The sequence below is a fragment of the Myotis nattereri genome, assembly GCF_964212035.1.
Source record: "Myotis nattereri genome assembly, chromosome: 10".
Taxonomy (NCBI): Eukaryota; Metazoa; Chordata; class Mammalia; order Chiroptera; family Vespertilionidae; genus Myotis; species Myotis nattereri.
Genome location: NC_138085.1, coordinates 84,024,689 through 84,045,171, shown reverse-complemented (window position 1 = coordinate 84,045,171; position 20,483 = coordinate 84,024,689). Strand labels below are relative to the sequence as shown.

General features: G+C 50.4%; 2 protein-coding genes across 6 annotated transcripts; one reads left to right on the top strand and one right to left on the bottom strand.

Annotated features, from left to right (window-relative positions):
• Positions 1-165: 165 nt before the first annotated feature.
• Positions 166-11,562, top strand: ACP1 (acid phosphatase 1). Of its 4 annotated transcripts, XM_081101435.1 has the most exons (7): positions 180-294; positions 3,395-3,468; positions 3,556-3,591; positions 3,717-3,830; positions 9,780-9,841; positions 11,071-11,176; positions 11,311-11,562. In XM_081101435.1, the coding sequence occupies exons 1-7, from the start codon at positions 252-254 to the stop codon at positions 11,386-11,388; spliced, it is 513 nt and encodes a 170-aa protein (XP_080957561.1). In that variant the 5' UTR covers positions 180-251; the 3' UTR covers positions 11,389-11,562. The 4 variants fall into 4 exon arrangements, 3 of the variants coding, with proteins under 3 accessions (XP_080957562.1, XP_080957561.1, XP_080957563.1); XM_081101436.1 differs by lacking the exon at positions 3,717-3,830 and having other exon boundaries at positions 166-294; positions 3,556-3,669; XR_013996541.1 differs by having other exon boundaries at positions 3,556-3,830.
• Positions 11,563-13,249: 1,687 nt separating this feature from the next.
• Positions 13,250-19,656, bottom strand: ALKAL2 (ALK and LTK ligand 2). Of its 2 annotated transcripts, none has more exons than XM_081101438.1 (6): positions 19,339-19,525; positions 18,396-18,711; positions 17,170-17,223; positions 17,010-17,090; positions 14,577-14,642; positions 13,250-13,812 (listed from the first exon to the last, which is right to left on the bottom strand). In XM_081101438.1, exons 2-5 carry the CDS (start codon positions 18,652-18,654, stop codon positions 14,578-14,580), a joined length of 459 nt encoding a protein of 152 aa, XP_080957564.1. In that variant the 5' UTR covers positions 18,655-18,711; positions 19,339-19,525; the 3' UTR covers positions 13,250-13,812; position 14,577. The 2 variants fall into 2 exon arrangements, with proteins under 2 accessions (XP_080957564.1, XP_080957565.1); XM_081101439.1 differs by having other exon boundaries at positions 13,258-13,809; positions 19,339-19,656.
• Positions 19,657-20,483: the final 827 nt, after the last annotated feature.

Genomic DNA, 20,483 nt, shown 5'->3' with positions numbered 1-20,483 from the left:
CCCAGCACCGAGGCCCCGCCCCCAGGAATATAGCACCGCCCCCTCTCCGTCCCTCCCTTGAGGCCTTTCGGCCCCGCCTCCCGCCGCGTAGTTTTCGCCCGACTGCGCAGGCGCAAGTCCCGCGGGCTCGCCCCAGGAGGCTCTAAACTCGGACAGCGCAGGCGCGCGGGGCGGTCCGCTCAGAGTGCGCATGCGCTGCGCCCGTACAGTTCCTACGCGGTCTGTGGGCGCCACGGTGTTTGCGCGCGAAGATGGCTGAGCAGGCACCCAAGTCGGTGCTATTCGTGTGTCTGGGTGAGACGTGCGGTTCTAGCCCCCGTCCCACTTCCCTGGGGGTTGGGTGGGCCCCGTGCGCTCGGGGCTGCGCGCTGGGCGAGGACGTAGGTCCCGAGGGTGGGCCTGGAGCTCCGCTTCCCCTCCGCGCAGCGCAGCGTCGCGGCCAGGTCCGTCTGCACGGCGGGTCCCTTCGCCTCCCCTCGCCTGTCCTGTCTCCGAGCCTGGCCCTTCCCGTGGTGCCCGCCGGAACCACTGTCAGCGCTCGCCGGGGAGTCCTGACGCTGCGGGGGCGTGGGGGGGGGGAGCTCCTGCTGCCCCAGACCCAGCACAGCCTTAGGTGGTGGTGTTCACGGCCCAGGCCTGTGAATGAATCTGAGCTGAAGGTAGATGCACTGCACGGGTTTGGAGTTTTTGTTGTAAAAGCCAAACCGGGGAGACCTAATTCTCCAGCCCTCCGCACCCTCCTCTGTACCTGCGCGTGGGAGGTGGTGGGTGACGTTTCTCGCCGCCCCCGTGGATGCTAACGAGCACCACTGGGTGCGGAGGGAGGAGTCACTGCCCGCTGTGCATCGAGGGCCTGGGGCCAGGAGTCTGCGCGCTGTCTCTGTTTTGTGCTCTGCGGGCCCTCGCACATAAAGGGTCCAGCATGGCTGGGCCCAGCGGCTTTACTTAAAGACACTGGGGTTTGAATTCCATACCATTCTCCCATGTCACAAGAGGTTCCTCTACTTTTGAGGGTTTTTAAAATCTGTGTAAAAATGTGTGAATTGTATTTAGCTCCGTGGGCTGCACACACAGGCGGGTTTTGGTCCCCGTCTCCAGGCCTGAGGAGGATGGTGCGCAGCTGTTGTGCCGAGATTAGACCAGCGGGCGGGCCGCAGGCGGGACCATCTCACCTGGGACCTGTGCCCGGGACAGTGAGCGCTGTTGCTAAAGTGTACAGATCTCCTTCCTTCAGGGCCTTTACTTGGACCTTTTTCAGACTAAAGTAAAAAGTGTCACATGCTTTTCACTGAATTGAACGTATTTTGGCAAGATTATTAAGTGTTTTTTCTGTTTTTGTAAGATAACAGCCAGCAAGGCTGCAGGTGATACCGTATTCGTGGTGTCAGAGGACTTTTTCTGACAACAACTGACTGTGTGCCACACACTGTGCTGGGTGTTGCAGCGGGCCTCCCCGGGTGGGACGTCTGCCCTTGGAGAATTTAATTTTTTTCTGAGTCTCTTACCTTGAAATGAAGGTATTGAATAAGTCTATATTATGCTTCTAATTTGGAAAAAACAAACGAGACTTTATAGATTGAAATTTTTTTTCTAGAGGAATCTGAAGGAGACATTTTAAGTTTCACAACTTCTCTGAAGGTGGAACCTGGAGTGCTGTGTTTTCCTGACAAGCTCTCTCTTTAAATGACATGTCAATTTAGTGATGTCGACTTTTGAAATTGAGGGCGAGTTATAAGCAAGCATCTCTTATCTGTTGATCTCTTAGGTAGTAGGATTTTAACGTCTAATCTTTATAGTAGTAAATTTTTAAAAAATATTTTTTTATTGATTTTTTACAGAGAGAAAGGGAGAGGGATAGAGAGAAACGTCAATCAGCTGCCTTCTGCACACCTCCCACTGGGGATGTGCCCACAACCACGGTACATGCCCTTGACCAAAATCGAACCTGGGACCCTTGAGTCCGCAGGCTGACGCTCTATCCACTGAGCCAAACCGGCTAGGGCATAAATTTTTTTTCTTACCTACACTTACACCGATATCTTCTTGCTGTAAAAGTAGCCATCTGGGGGAAAAGTGTGGAAAATATGCTCATTCATCCAGTCGCCCTGACTCAAGTCCCCTTTCAAGATGGTGCCCATTAAGGTCCTCTTCGGCCTTTAAAAATCCACTCTACTCTTCCTTCCTTGTTTTCTGATAACCAGTTTTCTTCTTAGGTTGTTTATTCTTTTTAGAATTTTTTTCTGTGTTCCCATCACCTGCGTTGATTTTCCTGTTTTATTGTAGCTAACTCTGTATCTCTGTAAATACATTGCTCGGCACATGGTAGAGATAATTTCAGAGAAGATTTTATGTCTTTTATCTTGTTCCCCTGTGAGTGAGGAATTCAGGCCCGGACTGAGAAAAGGGATGGCTTTTGTCCTGGCTCCTGGGAGGAGTGTCTTGTTCTCAGGGAGCTGCCCTGCCCTGCGTGGGGGACCAAGGAGATAACTCAGCCCTGGGCGCTGGATCCAGCCACGGGCTGATAATCCGGCAGTCATGCCTCCTAATGAGAACCCAGCGCACCCTCTGCATCTAGCCTGGTGAGCATCCTGGGCTCACGCTGATGACGGGCGATGCGTCCCTGAGGCCAGAAAGCTTTCTGCTGGGAGCCCTCCCAGGATCTGCTGTATGCTCCTTAACTTGGGCTGGTTCTGCTTTTAACTTTTTATTAAAATGTAAGTGCAGTTTTAAGTATAGCATTTTCCTGAATGCTGTGAGTCCTTCTAAAGGATTATTTAACCTGTGGGACTCCCAAACTTGTGGGAAGCTGGTCTGAGTGAGGGTGGCCCTGGGGGTCCCCGCCTGGTGCCCTAGAAGCCGTGCCTGTGACTAAGGCCGACTCCCGGGTCCAGCCACTCCAGCAAGGACTTCACACACAGGATGAAGTGAAAGTTTGTGCTGACTACTCATGCCTAAGCACATCGGTGTGTCTTATGAAATAGTAGTAACCCTTGTTATGTGCAATATACTTGAAAATGCTTTATTTTTTAACTGTTGTGTTTCATTTTAACATTAGTTGGTTACTACCCACCAAGTTGATTTCATGACCCACTTCGGGGTCATTGATAGCAACCTGGAAAACCGATTTTGGTTATGGTTGTCTTTCTGATGTCTTTGTCATTGGTGCTTTGAGTGCTTGAACCGTGGGTGTCAGACCCTTGAACTTGGGCTTGGCCAGCTGGTGCTCACAGGTCCTGCCCCCACGGGCAGGGCAACGGCCTCCAAGCAGATGCTCTCCTGGGAAGGGGTGCCCTGGGCAGGTGTGACGAGGCCCACCAGCCACCCTGTGCTGGCAGTCAGCACCTGTCCTCCCTCAAACCTGACCCTCACTTCTGCCCTCTCCTGTGTTTTTAAGGTAACATCTGTCGATCACCCATTGCTGAGGCAGTTTTCAGGAAACTTGTAACTGATCAAAACATCTCAGATAAGGTAAGTGCCGTTCACTGTTTTAGAGAGGCCGACCTGAACGCCTTCAGGGCAGGAAATTGCGAAAAAATATTTTTTTTTCTCCTGCAGTGGAGGATAGACAGTGCAGCGACCTCCACGTACGAAGTAGGAAACCCTCCTGATTATCGAGGGCAGAATTGCATGAAGAAGCATGGTGTTCCCATGAATCACGTTGCCCGGCAGGTACCGTACCTGAACCTGAAGGTGCACGCGTGTGTTTTGTGTTACAGTGGGTCATTGACAGCAGTGCTGTTTCTGCCTGGAACGTGGGCCGGGCACCAGATCCAAGAGCTGTGAGCTGCCTAAGAAATCATGGCATCGACACAGCCCACAAAGCAAGACAGGTAGAAGAGATCTCATTTAACTTTTAATGTCTATCACACAGAGACCCGTAGCTTCGGAGGCTGTGAGAGGCTTACCCAGACTTACCTCTTGTTGGGTGTGTTTACTCACGGTCGACTTAATTGCGACAGTGCACCCATTCCATTTCACTTCTGGTTCCACAGACTTTTGGGGATTTGGAATTGACTTAATGAAATGTAATTAGTGACTGATGTGTCAAGAGGAGAACCCTGGGCGGGAGCTGCAGTCTCCTCCTTCTGACTAGGAGCCCCTGTGACACTCTCGCCTCACAGGGCTGTTGCTGGGGTAAGGTCCTTCCGCCTGTACCTGGGCATTTTCATCTGAGAGGCACCTTAGAAGCCTCAGGCCGCGCTGACATTGTTGTGGGCACACAGCCTGCATCCAGCACTGGATCGTCTGGGTTTAGGTTCCGAGCACTGCCCAGTAGAACCTGTGGTGGTGAGGGTGGTGCGCTGTGTCTGTGCCCTCCGGGGAGACAGGTGACCGCTGCTCACTTGACGTGATGCCCGTGTGACCCAGGGGTTGGACTTTACATTTAACTAATGTAATCGCCCCTGGGTTTGGCGGACACCTTAGTGGACTGCAGGGTCCTAGGCTTACGTACCACAGGGGAGCGAGGTTTCACAGCTGTCTTTGAGTGGAGATGCGGGGCCCATGGAGTCTTCCACAGCCACAGGGGCAAGGTCCTAGAGAGGTTGGTTCCTTGGTCATTCAGAATGTCTCCTATCTTATTCAGCAGGAACTGTGATGATTTTATGGAGATTCAGTGGATTTTTTAAAAATCTGGCTAAAATCTTGTACCTTCCTTTGGTATCCAACCTAAGGGAATTTCAGGCTCCGCAGGCCTAACAGGACTGCAGGTTAGCTTCTGAGGACAGGAGGCCTTGTCCTGAGAAGGGCTTTGAGATCTTCAGGGTGAGGAGGTGAATGCTTTGAAAATCAGTCGTCAAATATGTTACATTTCAATAAGTATGGAAGGCAATGCGAGAACTATGAATTAGTATTAGTGTTTGAATCAGAACTTTAATCCTTGTTATACTAAATCTTGGAAAGCTTTTCAGATTGCTTTGCCACACTGCACTGTAGTTTTAATTTGATCATCTCAATTTTTTTTCCTCTTCATTGCCCTTTAGGGAAGGGAGTAGTTGGTAAACCCATTTTGCAGATCAAGAAACTGAGTTCTGGAGAAAAAAACAAATGACTTATCTAAAGTTACCAGCTTCAAATGGTAGAGCTGGAATTTGGTCAGCACTTTGTTTTAATAAAAACATCAGGATGTGAAACATCAAGGTGTGAGCTAGAAAATTCACAAAAACAGAATTGTCTTAGAAACACTTTTAATTCATTAATGATGCCTCAGAAATTAGTTAGACATTATTTTTGGCTTAGAGAGGTTTACTCAGATCTGTGAACTTCCAGTTTCTGGCTGTGTCATTTGACTCAGTGTATTAACAATTTACTATTTAAAGTACCTGTATTAAGGACCTGACCCTTTCTTAAAAGGAATTTTCATTGGACAGAGGAGTGAATTTTTTTCATTTGCCCATTCTAATCTGGTCAGGCTTTTGCACGCTTTGCCACTCTCTCTTTTGTATTTTTAAAGAATGTAGACGTATTTTGAGGAGTTCTTCAGAATTATGAGCAGTCATACTTTCATATCTTCTATTTTTCACTGAGATCTGATGGTTTTTCATACATTGTTATATACTAAAAGTGGGTACAAAGAAAGTATTTTAAATATATAAAGTATTTTGGTTTTTAAAAAATCAAAGCTAGAAATTTTATTTTTTAAGAATACTAGCAATTACCAGTTTGAGAAGTAGTATTCCCACATACTCTGTTTTTGCCTTTTTCTTTTCTTGTTTTTAAAATTTTTTTCCTCAAATTTTTAAAACTTCAGTGCTAGCTTAAAAACTAGTGCTAGTAAATATGTTTTACAAATCAGTGTCACATCAGATCTTTAATTTTAGAATCTCACTAATGTTCATAGGTTTTCTCTTTAGTCATTGTCATGATTTGTATGAGAACTGTTGTTTTCTGTTTCTTAAAAGGTTCATTTCCCCAGTACCTTCAGCTTGGCTTTAAGAAAGAGAATACATGCAGGGTCCTTTTTTCTTTGTAATGGATGCAGGCAGTGCTCCTGAGCAAGCGAAGGCTCGCATCCGGTTCGTGCTATGGAGATGTTTACTTTACTGGACATTCTTTCCTCTTTTCAGTAAACTTCTCTGACAAGAGCACCCAGAGTCAGTACGTTTCTACAGGATGACCAGCCTCGCTGCTCCCCCTCCTCCAGAAGTCACTGCGGAAAGTGGGTCCTGTCTCTCTGACTCCCCACTGCGTTCCCATGGCAGGCCTCGTGGTCACGCTGGGCCCTGTCATCTGACAGCTGTGTGCAGTTCACGTCCGGCTCTTGCTGGACATGGTGGTTTCCACTGTGAAGCTCTGCGCTGTGGCTGTTTTTGTGCGTGTTTTCCAGGGTACACCTGTGTGTGCGGTTCTCTTGGACACACACCCAGAATCCCAGTGTGTCCAGGTTGGATACACACCCAGATGTGGGATTTTTTTTATGGGATTGTTTGTTTTTTTGATGTTAAGCTATATGAGTTTGCTCTATATTTTGGATATTAACCTCTCATTGGATATATCATTTACAAATACCTTCTCATTCAGTAGTTGCTTTTTTGTTTTGTTGATGGTTTCCTTTGTGGTTCAAAAGCTTTTTAATTTGATGTAGTCCTGTGTGTTTGCTTTGCCTTTTGTTGTCTTTTCCCTGGGAGACATAGCCAAAAAATACTGCTAAGACCCATGTCAGAGAGTTCACTGCCTCTTTTTTTCTAGGATTTTGTGGTTTTAACTATCTTATGTTTAAAACATTTAGTCCAGTCCATTTTGAGTTTATTCTTGTACCTGTTGTAAGAGGGTGGTCTGTTTTCATTGTTTTGCATGTTTCTGTCTCGTTTTCCCAGCACCATTTATTGACTAGTCGGTCTTTACCCCATTGTATGTTCTTGTCTTCTTTGTCAGTTGTTAACTAACCTTATAGGCATGGGTTTATTTCTGGGCTCTCAATTCCGTCCCATTCACCTATATGTCTGTACCATGCTGTTTTCATTACTATGGCCTTGTAGATAGTTTGAAATCAGGTGGTGTGATACCTCCAACTTTGTTCTTTCCCAAGATTGCTGTGGCTATTCGGGGTCTTTTGTGTTCCATATTAATTCTAGGATTACTTGTTTTAGTTCTGTTTAAAATGCCATTGGTGTTTTGATAGGGGTTGAATCTTTAGATTGCTTTGGGTAATATAGACATGTTAACAATGTTAATTCTTCCAGTCCATGAACATGGTGTATTATTCTGTCTTCTTCAGCAATGTCTTTTCATTTTCCAAGTACAGGTCTTTTACCTCCATGGTTAAATTCATTCCTAGATACATCCTATCCAATAAAGAGGGAATATGCTACTTGACCCTCACATCGTTGCAAAAATGGCGGCGCCCACAGCCAATAAGGCGGGAATATGCTAATTGACTGCCCTGCCCTCAAAGATGGCGGTGCCCAGTCCCCTCAGCCCCACCGGGGCAGCAGGTGTGTGGCAAGGCCAGGCCCACCCGCGCGCCTACCTCTGGACTCCCCCAGTCCCCTCAGCCACCCAGGGCCGCCCGAGGCTTGCGCTGCCGGCAGTGGCAGCAGCAGAGGTGTGATGAGGTGTCGCCTTCCCCTGATCGCCAGGTCACCTCCCGCCCTGAGGGCGCCCGGACTGTGAGAGGGGGCAGGCCAGGCTGAGGGCTCCCCTCCAGTGCATGAATTTTCATGCACCGGGCCTCTAGTGTGTGTGTGTGTGTGTGTGTGTGTGTGTGTGTGTGTGTGTGTATAAAATGAAGTTGTAAATGGGATTTTCTCAATTTGTCTTTTGAGTAGTTTGATATCGATGTGTAAAAATGCAACTAATTTCTTGCCGAAACCAGTTTGGCTCAGTGGATAGAGCGTCGGTCTGTGGACTGAAAGGTCCCAGGTTCGATTCCAGTCAAGGGCATGTACCTGGGTTGTGGGCACATCCCCAGTAGGAGATGTGCAGGAGGCAGCTGATCGATGTTTCTCTCTCATCGATGTTTCTAACTCTCTATCTCTCTCCCTTCCTCTCTGTAAAAAATCAATAAAATATATAAAAAAAAATGCAACTAATTTCTAAATACTAATTTTGTATGCTGCTACTTTACTGAACTCATTTATCAGTTAATCTTTAGGGCTCCTTATATACAGTATCATGTCATCTGACAATAATGAGAATTTGACTTCCTCCTTTCCAATTTGGATGCCTTTTATTTCTACATCTGGTCTGATCTCTATGACTAGGACTTCCTGTACTATGTTGTATGAGTTGTGAAAGTGGACATCCTTGTCTTGTTCCTGATCCTAAGGGAAACGCTTTTACTTTTTCCCTGTTGAATTGATTGTGGCTGTGGGTTTGTCATATATGGCCTTTATTATGTTGAGGTATGTTCCCTCTATTCCCACTTTGCTGAGTGTTTTTATCATAAGTGGGTGCTAGATTTTGTCAATGGTTTTTCTGCATCTGTTGATATGACTATGATTATCTTTTATTTTGTTTATGATGTATCACATTTATTCATTTGCGAATATTGCATCAACCTTGCATCCCTGGAGTAAATCCCACTTGATCATGGTGCATGATCTTTTTAATGTATTGCTGAATTCGGTTTGCAAATATTTTGTTGAGGATTTTTTTGTCTGTGTTCATTGGGGGTATTGGCTTGTATTTTTCTTTTTTTGTAATGTTTCCGTCTGGTTTTGGAATCAGGGTAAGGCTGACCTTATAAAATGAGTTTTTAGAGCCTTGTCTGCACTTGAAATTTTTGGAATAGTTTGAGAAGAATAGGTGATTTGAAGCCATTTGGTCTCAGACTTTTGTTTGTTGGGAGCTTTTGATTACTACTTTGATTTTGTTACTAGTAATCTGTTTAGATTTTCTGTTTTTTCCTGACTGAGTCTTAGAAAATTGTATGTTTCTAGGAATTGTATGTTCCAATTTGTTGACATATAGTTGTTTGTAATATTTTCTTACAATTTTTTTGTATTTCTTTGGTGTAAGTTGTTACTTCTCCCCTTTCATTTCTGATTATATTTATTTGGCTCCTCTCTCTTTGAATCTTGCGTGAGTCTGAATACAGGTTTCCCAATCTTGATTATCTTTTCAAAGAACCAACTTTTGGTTTTATTTCTATTATTTTTTAGTCTCTACTTTTATTTCTAATTTGATCTTTATTATTTTCTTCCTTCTATTCACTTTGGGCTTTGTTTGCTTTTTCTAGTTCCTTTAGGTGTGAGGTTAGGTTGTTTATTTGATATTTTTCTTATTTCCTGAGGTAGGCCAGTAATGCTATGAATTTCCCTCTTACAGCTGCTTTCACTGTGTCCCATAGATTTTGAATCATTGTGTTTTCATTTTCATTTGTGTGTGTATGACATTTTGATATGTTAACTGAATTCTGCATTGTTACTAAGAAATTGAAGATGAAGTATAAACTTTGTGTCTACATATTATACTATTTTATATTTATTCAGGAACTTTATAATATAACTAGAGGCCTGGTGCATGGGTAGGGTCTGTAGGCCTGGCTGGTGATCAGGGCCGATCGTTCCACGCCACCCCCTGGTGGTCATTGCACATCATAGTGGGTGGTCAAACTCCCAAGGGGACAGGTTGCATATTAGCCTTTTATTATATAGGATATTTTTTTGCAATACAATTTTAGGAAATAGGTTAAATCTGTTTTTACTTTAAAGTACCCTAGATTTAATTTTTGAGTAATAGGTTCTAATATAGCCATTTTTTTTTTACTGCTCTGTATCCTCTGGACTTGATTGGTATAAATATAAATACTATGCTTTTGATTTCTTATGTAATTTCAGGTTACTAAAGAAGATTTTGTCACATTCGATTATATGCTGTGTATGGACGAGAGCAATCTGAGGTAATCGCCTTTCTGAAGGGTATTTCTGTTCAGCCCTCATTCCAGTGACAGGCCAAGTAGTTTGCTGTCCAAGTGACTTTTATATTTTCGTAAATTTTTTATTAGATAGTGATGGCCACAGTTTACAGAATTAATTTATTTAGCATAGTAAGAAATTCAGAGATTAATTTAGAACTGTCTTATGGGTATATTTACAAAGAGACACCGCTCAGATGAGGGACAGTTGAGTTAGCACCTGTAACTCGGAGAGCAGCTGGCGTGTGGGCAGGTTCTCCCAGCGGCGTGGTGTCATGCTGGCGGGGAGTGGCTTTGCTGTGGCTGCAATGACTCCTGGACAATGTGGTGTTTTATTGTGTTTCTCATCTGACTTCCCCTCCCCACCTCTACCCCTCGCACAAAAACACTGAGACTGACAGAAAACATCTTACTCTATTTAAATTGTTGATTGCCTTAATTGATTAAAAAAACAACAACCTGATGCTGAATGGTATTTGATGAAAATGTCTGACCTTGATGTAATGTGTTGTCAGCTATGGGTGCCAAAGCCCGCAACTGGTAGGTGTGTATGGTTGCCCCATCTTACCGGGGACTCCATGCATAGGGCACTGAAGGTATTTGCCCAGGTTCACAGATTCGGTGGGTGGGTCCTCAGCTCTGGGAAAGCACAGTCCTGCCTGTGCCTCACATGAGCCCAGGTCCCTTTAAGGAAATGGTCTGTTAAGACACTCACACGCCCCATGGCAGCACTGTGCTCAGGCGAGGTGTATTGCCACGTAGCTCAGCAAAGTCAGCTTTTCCTCCTGTAGCAGCATGAGGGCTGAGGAGAGGGTGTCAATTGTCTGTCCCAGCAGCCGAGGCCCCGGAGTGAGCAGTGAGGCTGGTGGGGACCTAGCACCTCGGAGGCTGACAGCCCTCGGGGCTTAGTTCCCATGGCCTTTCGAGATCCACGGATGTCTCTGTTTAATCCCCGAGCCAGGTCTCTGATGGATTGTGTTTCACGGGGGAATCCAGGGCTATGCTCTGACTTGTGGATGCCTGTTTGGTGTAAAAGGTCAGGAGATGGTGCAGCTGTGCAGCTGGCAAACGGCTCTCTGAGATCGGCGGCTCTTGTGTCTGACATCCTGTTCAGATCAGGCCACCACTGCTGGGTGTTTCATAAAACCCTGGCACATGCCCGTTTAACCTGAGACCACTGGTCAGGAAACTAAGTTCCCGCTTCAATTTTACAGAGACTTGACTAGAAAAAGTCACCAAGTCAATAACAGCAAAGCTAAAATTGAACTACTTGGGAGCTACGATCCTCAGAAGCAGCTCATTATTGAAGACCCCTATTACGTGAGTACGGGCCCATGCCCACACGGGGCCAGTGTGAGGACCACCCACTTTGTGTCCAGCCGCATGGAATGGCGTGCTGAGGTTCTCGGGACATTTTTGTTTCACAGGTTTATTTATTTTTTCTTTCCTCCTAGGGGAATGAGTCCGACTTTGAAACCGTGTACCAGCAGTGTCTGAGGTGCTGCAGGACCTTCCTGGAGAAGGCCCACTAGTGCGTCCGTCCCTGAGCCCGCTGGTGCCCGGCCCCGCGTCCCAGCCGAGGGTCACGTCCGTAGCTCAAGGCCAGTGCTGGTATTTGCATCCACCTGCTGTTTCTTACCGTAAAAATAATTGTAGATGGAAATCAGTGGTTGTGTTTGGCAAAAGAATAAATATCTTTGACTCAGTTTATGGGGCACATGAAGTGTTCTTACACCAGTGGGCCCCCCCACTTGGCTCCAGTTACAGACGAAATCGTAGAACAACCTATCCCTCTGTCAGCATGTGAGCCTCTTAAGTCACCTGCCCTCCTCCTTCCCCGAGTCTGGACGACATGAGAAGGAGCGCCCTGTCCCCGGCACTCCCTTCCATGGGCGGTAGGGGCCCTCCCCCGGGGCTCATAGCTGCATGAGTGTGTTCATTCACACCGTGTGCTTGTAGGAAAGAGAAAGGGTTATGGGATAACAGTCCTTCCTAGTTTCTGTCTGGCTTGTAGCATAAGGGAGTCAGCTTATTTGTCCCAGTTGAGCCATAATTATATCCAGAAAGAAGGACACTTGTTAGCTGCTTTATCTGTGGTTAGTAAGAGTTGGAAAATTTTAAGTTGGAATGCTTAAATATTGATGTGGTGATACGTATTCTTCAGTGTTTAATTTATAGGTAACTTCTATGTCCTTTCAGATAACTAATCTAAAACTCATATGGCTACATGTTAGAGAAGACTTCAAAATAAACTGGGGAAATTATAAAAATACGACTAAGATGTAAGTCTGCTCTTTGCCTGCTTTTTTATTGACAAGTGAAGAATTGGAAAGGGTGCTTTGATTTTTCCTTTCAAATGGTCTGTGATGCTATATGTACAGTTATCTCCAGTGTTGGGAAGGACAATGAGGAAAATGACAGTTATGTCTGTTTATGGAAGAAGTTCGAGGCCCCTGCAACCCGAGTGTCCTCGCCTGACCCTTATGAGTGGATGTCACGGTTCCATGGGTGGCAGTTCACGTTGTCTTCACCCCACTCCTAGCTCTGTCTCCGTCACAGGGCAGTCCCCAGCCAGAGTCTGGGGTCACTTCCTGGAGGAGTAAGAGTCAGAGGAAGGCTGCCTGCTTCTCCTGGGTTTTGGGGACCTCCTGTCGGCAGCACCATGAGGGTCCCAGGCTGGGTGCTTCGTCCTGAACCCCCTTGTGCCTGGAGGATGAGCAGGTGGCTGCCCCACCCGTGCACCAGGGACATGGAGGTGGAGACGGGAGGCCAGGGCAGGAGACAGGATTCCTCAAGAGTCTCACCATGAAAGCTCTTCCCAGGCCACACAGGCCCTTGAGAGGATAGGCTGAGAGTTTGATAAGATCTACTAAAAAGTAAAGACTGGAGAAGTTCTGTAATTAACCAGCCAGTGAGAATATAGATTAAAAGAACACTTCAAAAATTTACCCGCCCTATCTTCCAGGAATCGCTTAGGAAGCAGAGCTTTCCCTCCCCTGTTCCTTTATGTTCAGAACGAATGCCTGTCGTTCTTCATGTTTAATGTCGGTCTCAGGTTGTCCCTAGACCAGGGTTCGTGAAGAGAAACTCCGCTGAGTTCACTTGTCTTTTTAAATTGGATCCAGTCAGATTTGTGCCTGTAAAAACCTGGAGCTGCTTGGAAGTCAGGGTTCCTGTAGGGCAGTGCTCCATGCTTCGTCACACGGGAACTACAGGTGCAGACGTGGAAATGTTCACTGCTACCTGTGATAACTGTTGGTTACAAAAATGTACAGCCTTCCCGTGTTGCTTGTTTATGCCTTTCATGTCTCTGGCATGCTGCCAGTATTGTCTTCATCGATTTGTACACCGTGCATTCCCAGCGATGGACGTGTTAGAAAAATAATCACTTTTAAGATTTTTATTATAACAAACACTTTATTACTTGCTTTATTTACAGTATGTACATATTACACAATAGGCTGATCCTATCTTACATTTATTACACAAAGGGCAGGTGAATTGACCTCACTGTGCACATGATTACACTTCACTGTCTCCAAAGCATGGCTGAAGCCATCTTTTTAAAAAATTGTTTTCATGCAGTTCCAAATAATATCTGGGAATTTAATTGTAAAAGTAACAAAAATATTAAATCATACCATATGCTATATGAAAATATAGTTTCAGGTCTATATTTGAAATCTAAAGAAATACTCTGTGATTTCACCCAATTAGGAGAGTGAGGTGCCTTCCGTCCTTGCAGGGTGTGACCGGCAAGCGCGCGCTCGCTTCCTCAAGGAAAGGTGGGCTCACTGTCAGGTGCCCAACAGTGTCCACATACGGAACTGAAGGAATCACGGGAGTCTGCAAAAATAACTCTCTTGTTCAGGGGGCGTGTGTGTGAAGGTAGTAGGTTCTGTGTCCCTGTTGGTCTCCAAGGCACTTCTCGTGGTTTCCTTTGTGGTCACTCGCTGCTGAAACAAACATGGGGCTGTCACTCTCCAGTTACCGGCCCCAGAAGACCCATGCGCTAAGTCATGTAACATGACGTCTGTAAACATGAGGAATCTGTGCATGCATGGTTCTCTGTTCCCCAAGTGGGAACTAACCCAGTTACGGGTGATTGCATACCCGCCCAGGTAAAGGCGTGAGGACCACCGTGAGTACGGGTGGACGTCTGGTCCTGCTGCCACCACTGTCAGGTCCTCAGAGCTCGGGGGACCGTCCTGGGCAAGACCGAGCATCCGGACCTGTGTGAGCACGTCTGCAAGGCTACCAAGAAGCAGCACTTCATCTCCACACGGTCCTGAGCTGTCGGCATGGCATCATTTTAGGAATGATGACAAACTGGCGTTCCTGGGCCAGGTATTGTTTCTTTGGAGGTATTCCAGGTCTACAAAGTCAGCACGGATGTGTTAGTCCTGTTCCTGGTGTGAGTGCGTGCCGAGTGAAGGAGTGAGCAAGTGTGACTTCAGATGTGCATCCTACTGTGCGCACTGACTTGTGTGCTGAAATAGCTTCACATAAACATACTGTGCGCCAACCATGTCATCACATGAGTACTTGATGGGTGGCCTGGGACTGTGTAGACAGTACAGGCACCTTTTACTGATATTCTGAGTGTTATGTCAACTTAAAGTAAGGCTTCCTTGGCAAAAACATGAGTGTTACTGAAGCCCCATGAACTTTCCAGTCCCCAGCGGGACACCGGTCTGCCAGCTGATTGTGTGGAGCTTACCTCACCCGTCCATGCACACGGGGCTCACAGCCAGCCGGGTCAGCAGCCGGGCACACCTCTTGTAGTCTGAGAGGAGAGAAACCCCGGACCCGTCAGTCCCCAGGTAGCTCCAGTGAATGGCATTTACAACAACCACACAACTGCTGAGACCATTTGACTCCCTTAAGTCTCCTGAGTTCCCTGGGAGCAACGGACCCCATCACTTGCAGCCATGGGCCCTAAGCTGTTGATGTAATAACAGCGTCCGGTGGCAGAGGTGAGGTGATGTAACCAGGAGGCTGTGCTGGGGCTCATGGGAGTAACTTCAGTTTTGCTCCCTAGCAGGTGGCGTCTCGTGCTGCTGTTACTTAACGTTTCTATCCTGTGCAGGCTGAGTCCCCTCAACTTCATAGCAGAGCCTTCTGCATAAAATTCTAGAGAGTGAGTCATGTCAGGTATCGAGCATGAAGACCCAGGTGGAGGGCAGCCGTCAGCGAATCAGGTGCAGACTGAAGTCCTAGTCCCTCCCACTGCCCTGTCATCCCAGCCTCAGGTGCTTCCCCCCCCCCCCCCCCCCCCCCCCCCCCGCAGCCAGCCGCAGGACTCTGCACAGGGGCTGCAAAGCTGCCTCGGTTTATAAAGACTGAGCTGGCTGCTCAAGTCACAGAGTCCCTCCCACTAGAAGTGGAAGAGTCTACTCCTAACTGAAAACCCGAATGAATGAATGAATCAAGGACAGTGCGTCACACCGGCAGGTAACTCAGACCCCAAAGGTGCCCTGAGTAGCCAGAGGAAGAGGCATCTGGGTTCAGAGGACAGGATGGTCTCCGGAGGCTGGGCCCTCAGTTCCTGAGGTCTCTCCACCTGCAGCAGTTTTTACAGGCAGTTCTAACATCACCTGTGCATGCGTTTCCATTCAGTCCACAGGTCCTCCAACCTGCGTGTCCACCCCGGACCTTACTGAGGCACAGACTGCCCGGGTCTGGGTAGGACCCGACACCCTCCCATTCCGGGAACTCCTCTGGGACCAGGACACACCAAGTACAGAGGCCTCGGGTCTCCTTAGCGCAACCTCCCAAGTGCCCAGAGCAGCGTGGATGTGGTCCAGCTGCAGGCCTTGGGCTGAGAGTGGACCCAGGTAGGGACCCTTATGCAGTGCACAGGTGTGTGGCCTCCCACCTCCGACACCCGGGAGAGTGTGGTTGGGTCTGACTGACAACGGCCTCTGCCTACGGGGGGAGTAGGAGCCGTGGTGAGTTGCGAGCCCAGGAGGCAGCACACGGCACACGTGGTGCCCCCGAGAAGGGTCTGCAGTGAGTGTGTGGTCTGCACAAGCAGCCTAAGTGGGGCCTCTTTCCTCATCCGCAATTGGAAGGATAGAAATAATGACCCAAAGGCCACTTTCAAACTTAGGTCTTTGGTCCTGTTATTGTAGGGCAGCATTTAACATAAACGTAGGTACGCACTTAGACAACAAAGGAAGCGGGTTAATCATTCCCAGACAGCAGGTGACTGTCTCAGGAAGGACATGCAGGGGTGATGTGTACCAGACCCATATGGCAGGGGTGTGAGGTGTGCTGTTTGCCTTGGGGTCACCCCGTCAGCTGCAGGAGCCTGGGGTGCTCTCAGCCTTCCTGGGGGTTTTGTGAATGTGCCTGGACAAGGAGCTCCTTAAATGACACCTGTTGTTATTCAGGGTAACTGCTGCCTGAGCTGGAAAAGCTCCCCCTTCCTGTAAAGTGGCTTATCTTTTTAAGGCAGGACAGGCGGGTCTCCTCTGCCCCCTGGTCACCCTGAAAGCAGCTGGTAAGATACCTGGTATCTGTGATCTCCCGCCCCGCTTCCCCCAGCTGTCAATGAAAACTGTACTCCCTCAAAAGAAAAAGGTTTTAGGGCTCTAGTAGATATCACTCTACCTAATAGTGACTGTTTTGTGAAGAGCACAGGAGCTGCTGTGGGAAATGAAATGCGTGCTGTCCCGGATAAATACCAGCACGGCACAGCAGCTTGGCACCGGGAAGGGTAGGCCTGCGCTTTTGAGTTAGTGACAGAGTCATCAGAAGAGCAGAGTTTTGAAACAGCAGTTTCCTCCGGGTGACGAGGGTATCGCTGTCCAGGGAAGTAGGCCCATCACCTCTTCTCACCCAGTGCACAGTAGGCACTTTAGTGACTTATTCCTAACGTCTGTTTGATTGGCACAGCTGTGTAGATGGAAATCCATGAGCAGAACGAGCGACACCCACTCTAAGCCTTGGCTAGCCACAGCAAATGTCACCAGTTTCAGGTTTGGCCCCGACTGCTGCCCAGTGCAGTGCCCTCCGGGGGGGGTCACCCTGGCCCCTCACTCCACAGCTGAGGGTACAGTATTAGGAGGCAGGCCAGTCTGGGAGGGCGTGGGATCCCCCACCCCCACTCCCACCCCCTGCTGCCCCCAGCAGCGCAGCTGTCACTCACATGCGGGGACGGTGCAGTCTCTGGTGTTGTGGTAAAGCCTGTGGAAGTGTTTGCTGCACTTGGGGCTGAAGTAGAGAGGGCCTGGGACAGGGAAGGAGAGAGGGGCGTGAGGCTCCTGGGTACCAGGACGGGGCCCAGGAGGGGTGAGGAGGAAACCTACCCGTGAGATGCTTTAAAAACTTGTCCTTCATCCTTAGATCTCGAGGAACGATTTCTGTTGGAGGGAAAAGAAGTTGGTTATTGTGTTGCCTGAAAGAAGCATCTCGCATGATCTTGCACGACTGCTGAAGGAGCTTACCGGTACGTCTGCGTCGCCGATCAGTTGACCAAATAAAACAGGCCTGAGCTCCTGCCTGTTGTACATGATACATGTGAACACATGGCATCGTGTTTCTCTAAACAGTATTGACGACCCATGAGCTCCAGTGTCACCTGCCTGGTCTCTACCACAGGACAGAGGTGTGACCGTCACGGTGTAAAGTGAAGAAAATCGTGTGTCTGGTTGGTTTTGAGAGCTAGCGCCCAGTGAGTAAGTCACTTTCAGGCACGTTTATCTCGAAGAGCTTAGGAATCAATTCTCCACAACCTCTCCAAGTTCTAGAAGGAAAGCCTCATCCTTCAAACAAAAGGGGACGATAGAATTTTGCTTGGTCGTGGTGTGTATTTAGAAGTCGGATGAAATGCCTTCAAACCACCTGTTATGAAAGCTGGGTACATGCAGTTTATCTGCTATAAAGCAGGGCATGAGCCTCGTTTCTGAGATAAAAGTATTCCTGGGGAACCCCCCTTCACACCGACCCACAGCGCATTCGGTAACTGGCCATGGTTCCACCGCATTCTCCCGGCTTCAGCCTGTGGCTGCTTTCAGTCCGGCAGCACCTGCACTCGCCTGTCCTGCACTCGCCTGACCTGCGCTGGTCCGGCTAATCGCTGGGGTCCTCTTTCTTTCAGCTGGAGCGCACCTCACAGGAGGCTCTCATCCCCCATGTCAGCCTTCATTTGCTCCCAACCCGAGTCAGTCTCCGTAGCACTGACCTTTTCGTGTTTGACCTAATTGTGTCAGGGGAGCGTGAAAAGCTGCCTGCTTCCCTGGGAAACCTCCTGTGGGCTCTGCGAGGGGTGGGCCTAGGCCATTTCTCTCAGTTAAAATTGCTGAAAATATGTCCATTTCCAACAGGAGAGCCAGGTCTGCGTGGAAATTACCGGCCCAGGTGACAACCTCGCGTGGGAAGTGGGCTGTGGACCGTTGTCCGCGAGGCATCATGCACGGGCTCCCTATTTTCTTATTATTTTAACAATTGACATGCATTTGCCTTTTTAAAACGCGTTTTCCCAAAGACCCTTCTGCTCCCAACCACACGAGCTCCGGTCTGGCCGCTCACTCACCCGCGCGCTGCTCCTCGGGGTCCAGCGCGTAGTCGGCGGCCTCCCTGCGGCCGGGAATGGCGTCCCGCGGGCCCGGGGGCTGCAGCCGCTTGGCCTCCCCCGCGTGGAACTTCTTCAGCTCCTGCATGATCTCCAGCAGCAGCCGTAGCAGCGTCTGCCGGTCCGCCTCCCCACGGGGCTCTGGGCCGCCCCGGCCGGGCCCCACCGCGCCCAGCACGAGCAGCAGCCCCAGGAGGAAGGGGCGCCCAGGCCCGCGCATCGTGCGCTCAGCCGGGCGGGAGGTCCGTGTGCCGAGCTCGCCGGCTGGAGGGATGGGCTGTTGGGGGGGGGGGGGCGGCAGAAAGTCGGGGGATTGGCGGGGCGGAGCGGCTCCAGGAGAGGCCGCCGCCGGGGACCCCCCTCCCCGAGGACCCCGCTGACCCCCGCCAAACCCCACGGACCCACGCAGGGGCGCCCCGCACTGTCGGCCCAGCGGGGAGAGAAGGGCCTGGCAGCGGGGCACCAGGCGGAGGTCTCCCGGGGACCTGGACCGAGGTCCACCCACCGGGATGCGAGACCGGCGCCTCCTCCGCGCGCCCAGCCCCGCGGCCTCGCTTTCCCCCGGCTGCGTTCCGCCCCGGCCCCGGCCCGGGCCCGGGCCCCGGCCCCGCGGAACTTTCACGGACGGCGCCTCCCGCACGAGAGCGCGGGCGTCGCCAAACTTTCTTCAACCTTCGGAGCCGCGCTGGGGGGTCTGCCCGCGCGCCCGGCCCGCGGCTGCGCCCGAGCCCCCAGCCTTTGTGTGGCCGTCGCCCCCCCCCCCCCCACCCCCAGGTCCCCAACCCTCTGCCCCGCCAGGACCTCGCTGCGGTCGCCGCTGGGCCAGGTCCCGGGACCCCCTGGGCGCTGGGCGGGCACCGGCCCAAACCTGCCCGAGACCACTGGCCCGGAGCTGGCCGCCTACCTGGCGGAGCCGCCGGTATCCTCGCGGCGTTGGTGCGAGGTCCCGCTACTCCGCGTCCCTACTCCATGCCCGGCCCGGCCGGAGCGCACAGCACGCGGGACCGCACGCGCCCTGGGACCGCTCGGCGCTGCCCGGCGGCCTCGGACCCGGCGCTTCTTATCCCCGCGCCGCCGACGTCAGGCCGGTCCCGAGGGCTCCGCGCCGCTTTAATTAGAAGCCGCTGGAGTGCGCGTACCCCGCGGATCTTCGTCAGACACCCCACGCCCACCTCCTCCCCCAGCTCCCGCGCCCGCGTCCGTCTCCTCCCCCCCTCCCATCTCCTCTCCCTCCCCCGCCGTCCTCCCCGCTCCCCGTCCCCTCCCCCCTCCACTCCCCCCCCCCCCCATCTATTTACCTCCGTTCCTGTCACTGTGATGAGAAGAAACGCCTCTACCAGGAACTCGGATCTGTTTTTGTCTAAATGTGGATCTCGGCGATTAAAAAGGAGCTGATTGCCTGACATTTAATAAGTCAATTAGCGTCTGTCGGGTTTGGAGGGATCGGTCCAGGGAGGGGCAGCCGGCGTGTGGGCAGGGGGCAGGGGGCTGGCTGCGGGGCGGAGCAGGGAACTCGGGGCGTAGTTGCCTGCACCCACTCCCACCGCAGCCCCCGAGCATCGCGGCGGACCAGCCGGCCCCTCGGTACCCGGCACCGGACCCTCCAGGCGGGTGCCTGCGCCCGTCCCGGTGACACGCCCGCAGGAGCCCCCAGCGCTTCCCTACAGCCCGGCCTTCCGAAAGTTTTGTTCGTTAGATGTAGGCGGACTCCTGGTGAGAGTTCAACAATGTCTCTCCTTCCGTTTTTTTCTTGCAAAATGTATGATCAATCAATCGTGCACTTTCCCATTTCATTGGCGCTTTCTGGGCAGGAGCTGGACGCCCTCCAAGTCAGCGCTGCGATGGGGAAGGTGTGCGCACAGCACCCAAAGGCGTGGGGCTCAGGTTAAAAGCCTCCCATTACCGGGCGCGGCGCGGGAGCTCGAAGGTGCTGGAAGGAGGGGAGGGGGCACGGGTCTCTGGACAGGACAGCCCAGGACCCCTCGGCCTCCATCTGCCCGTCCTCCCCTGGCTCTGCGTCTGTCTCCATCTCCCGGAAGGCCTGCTTCT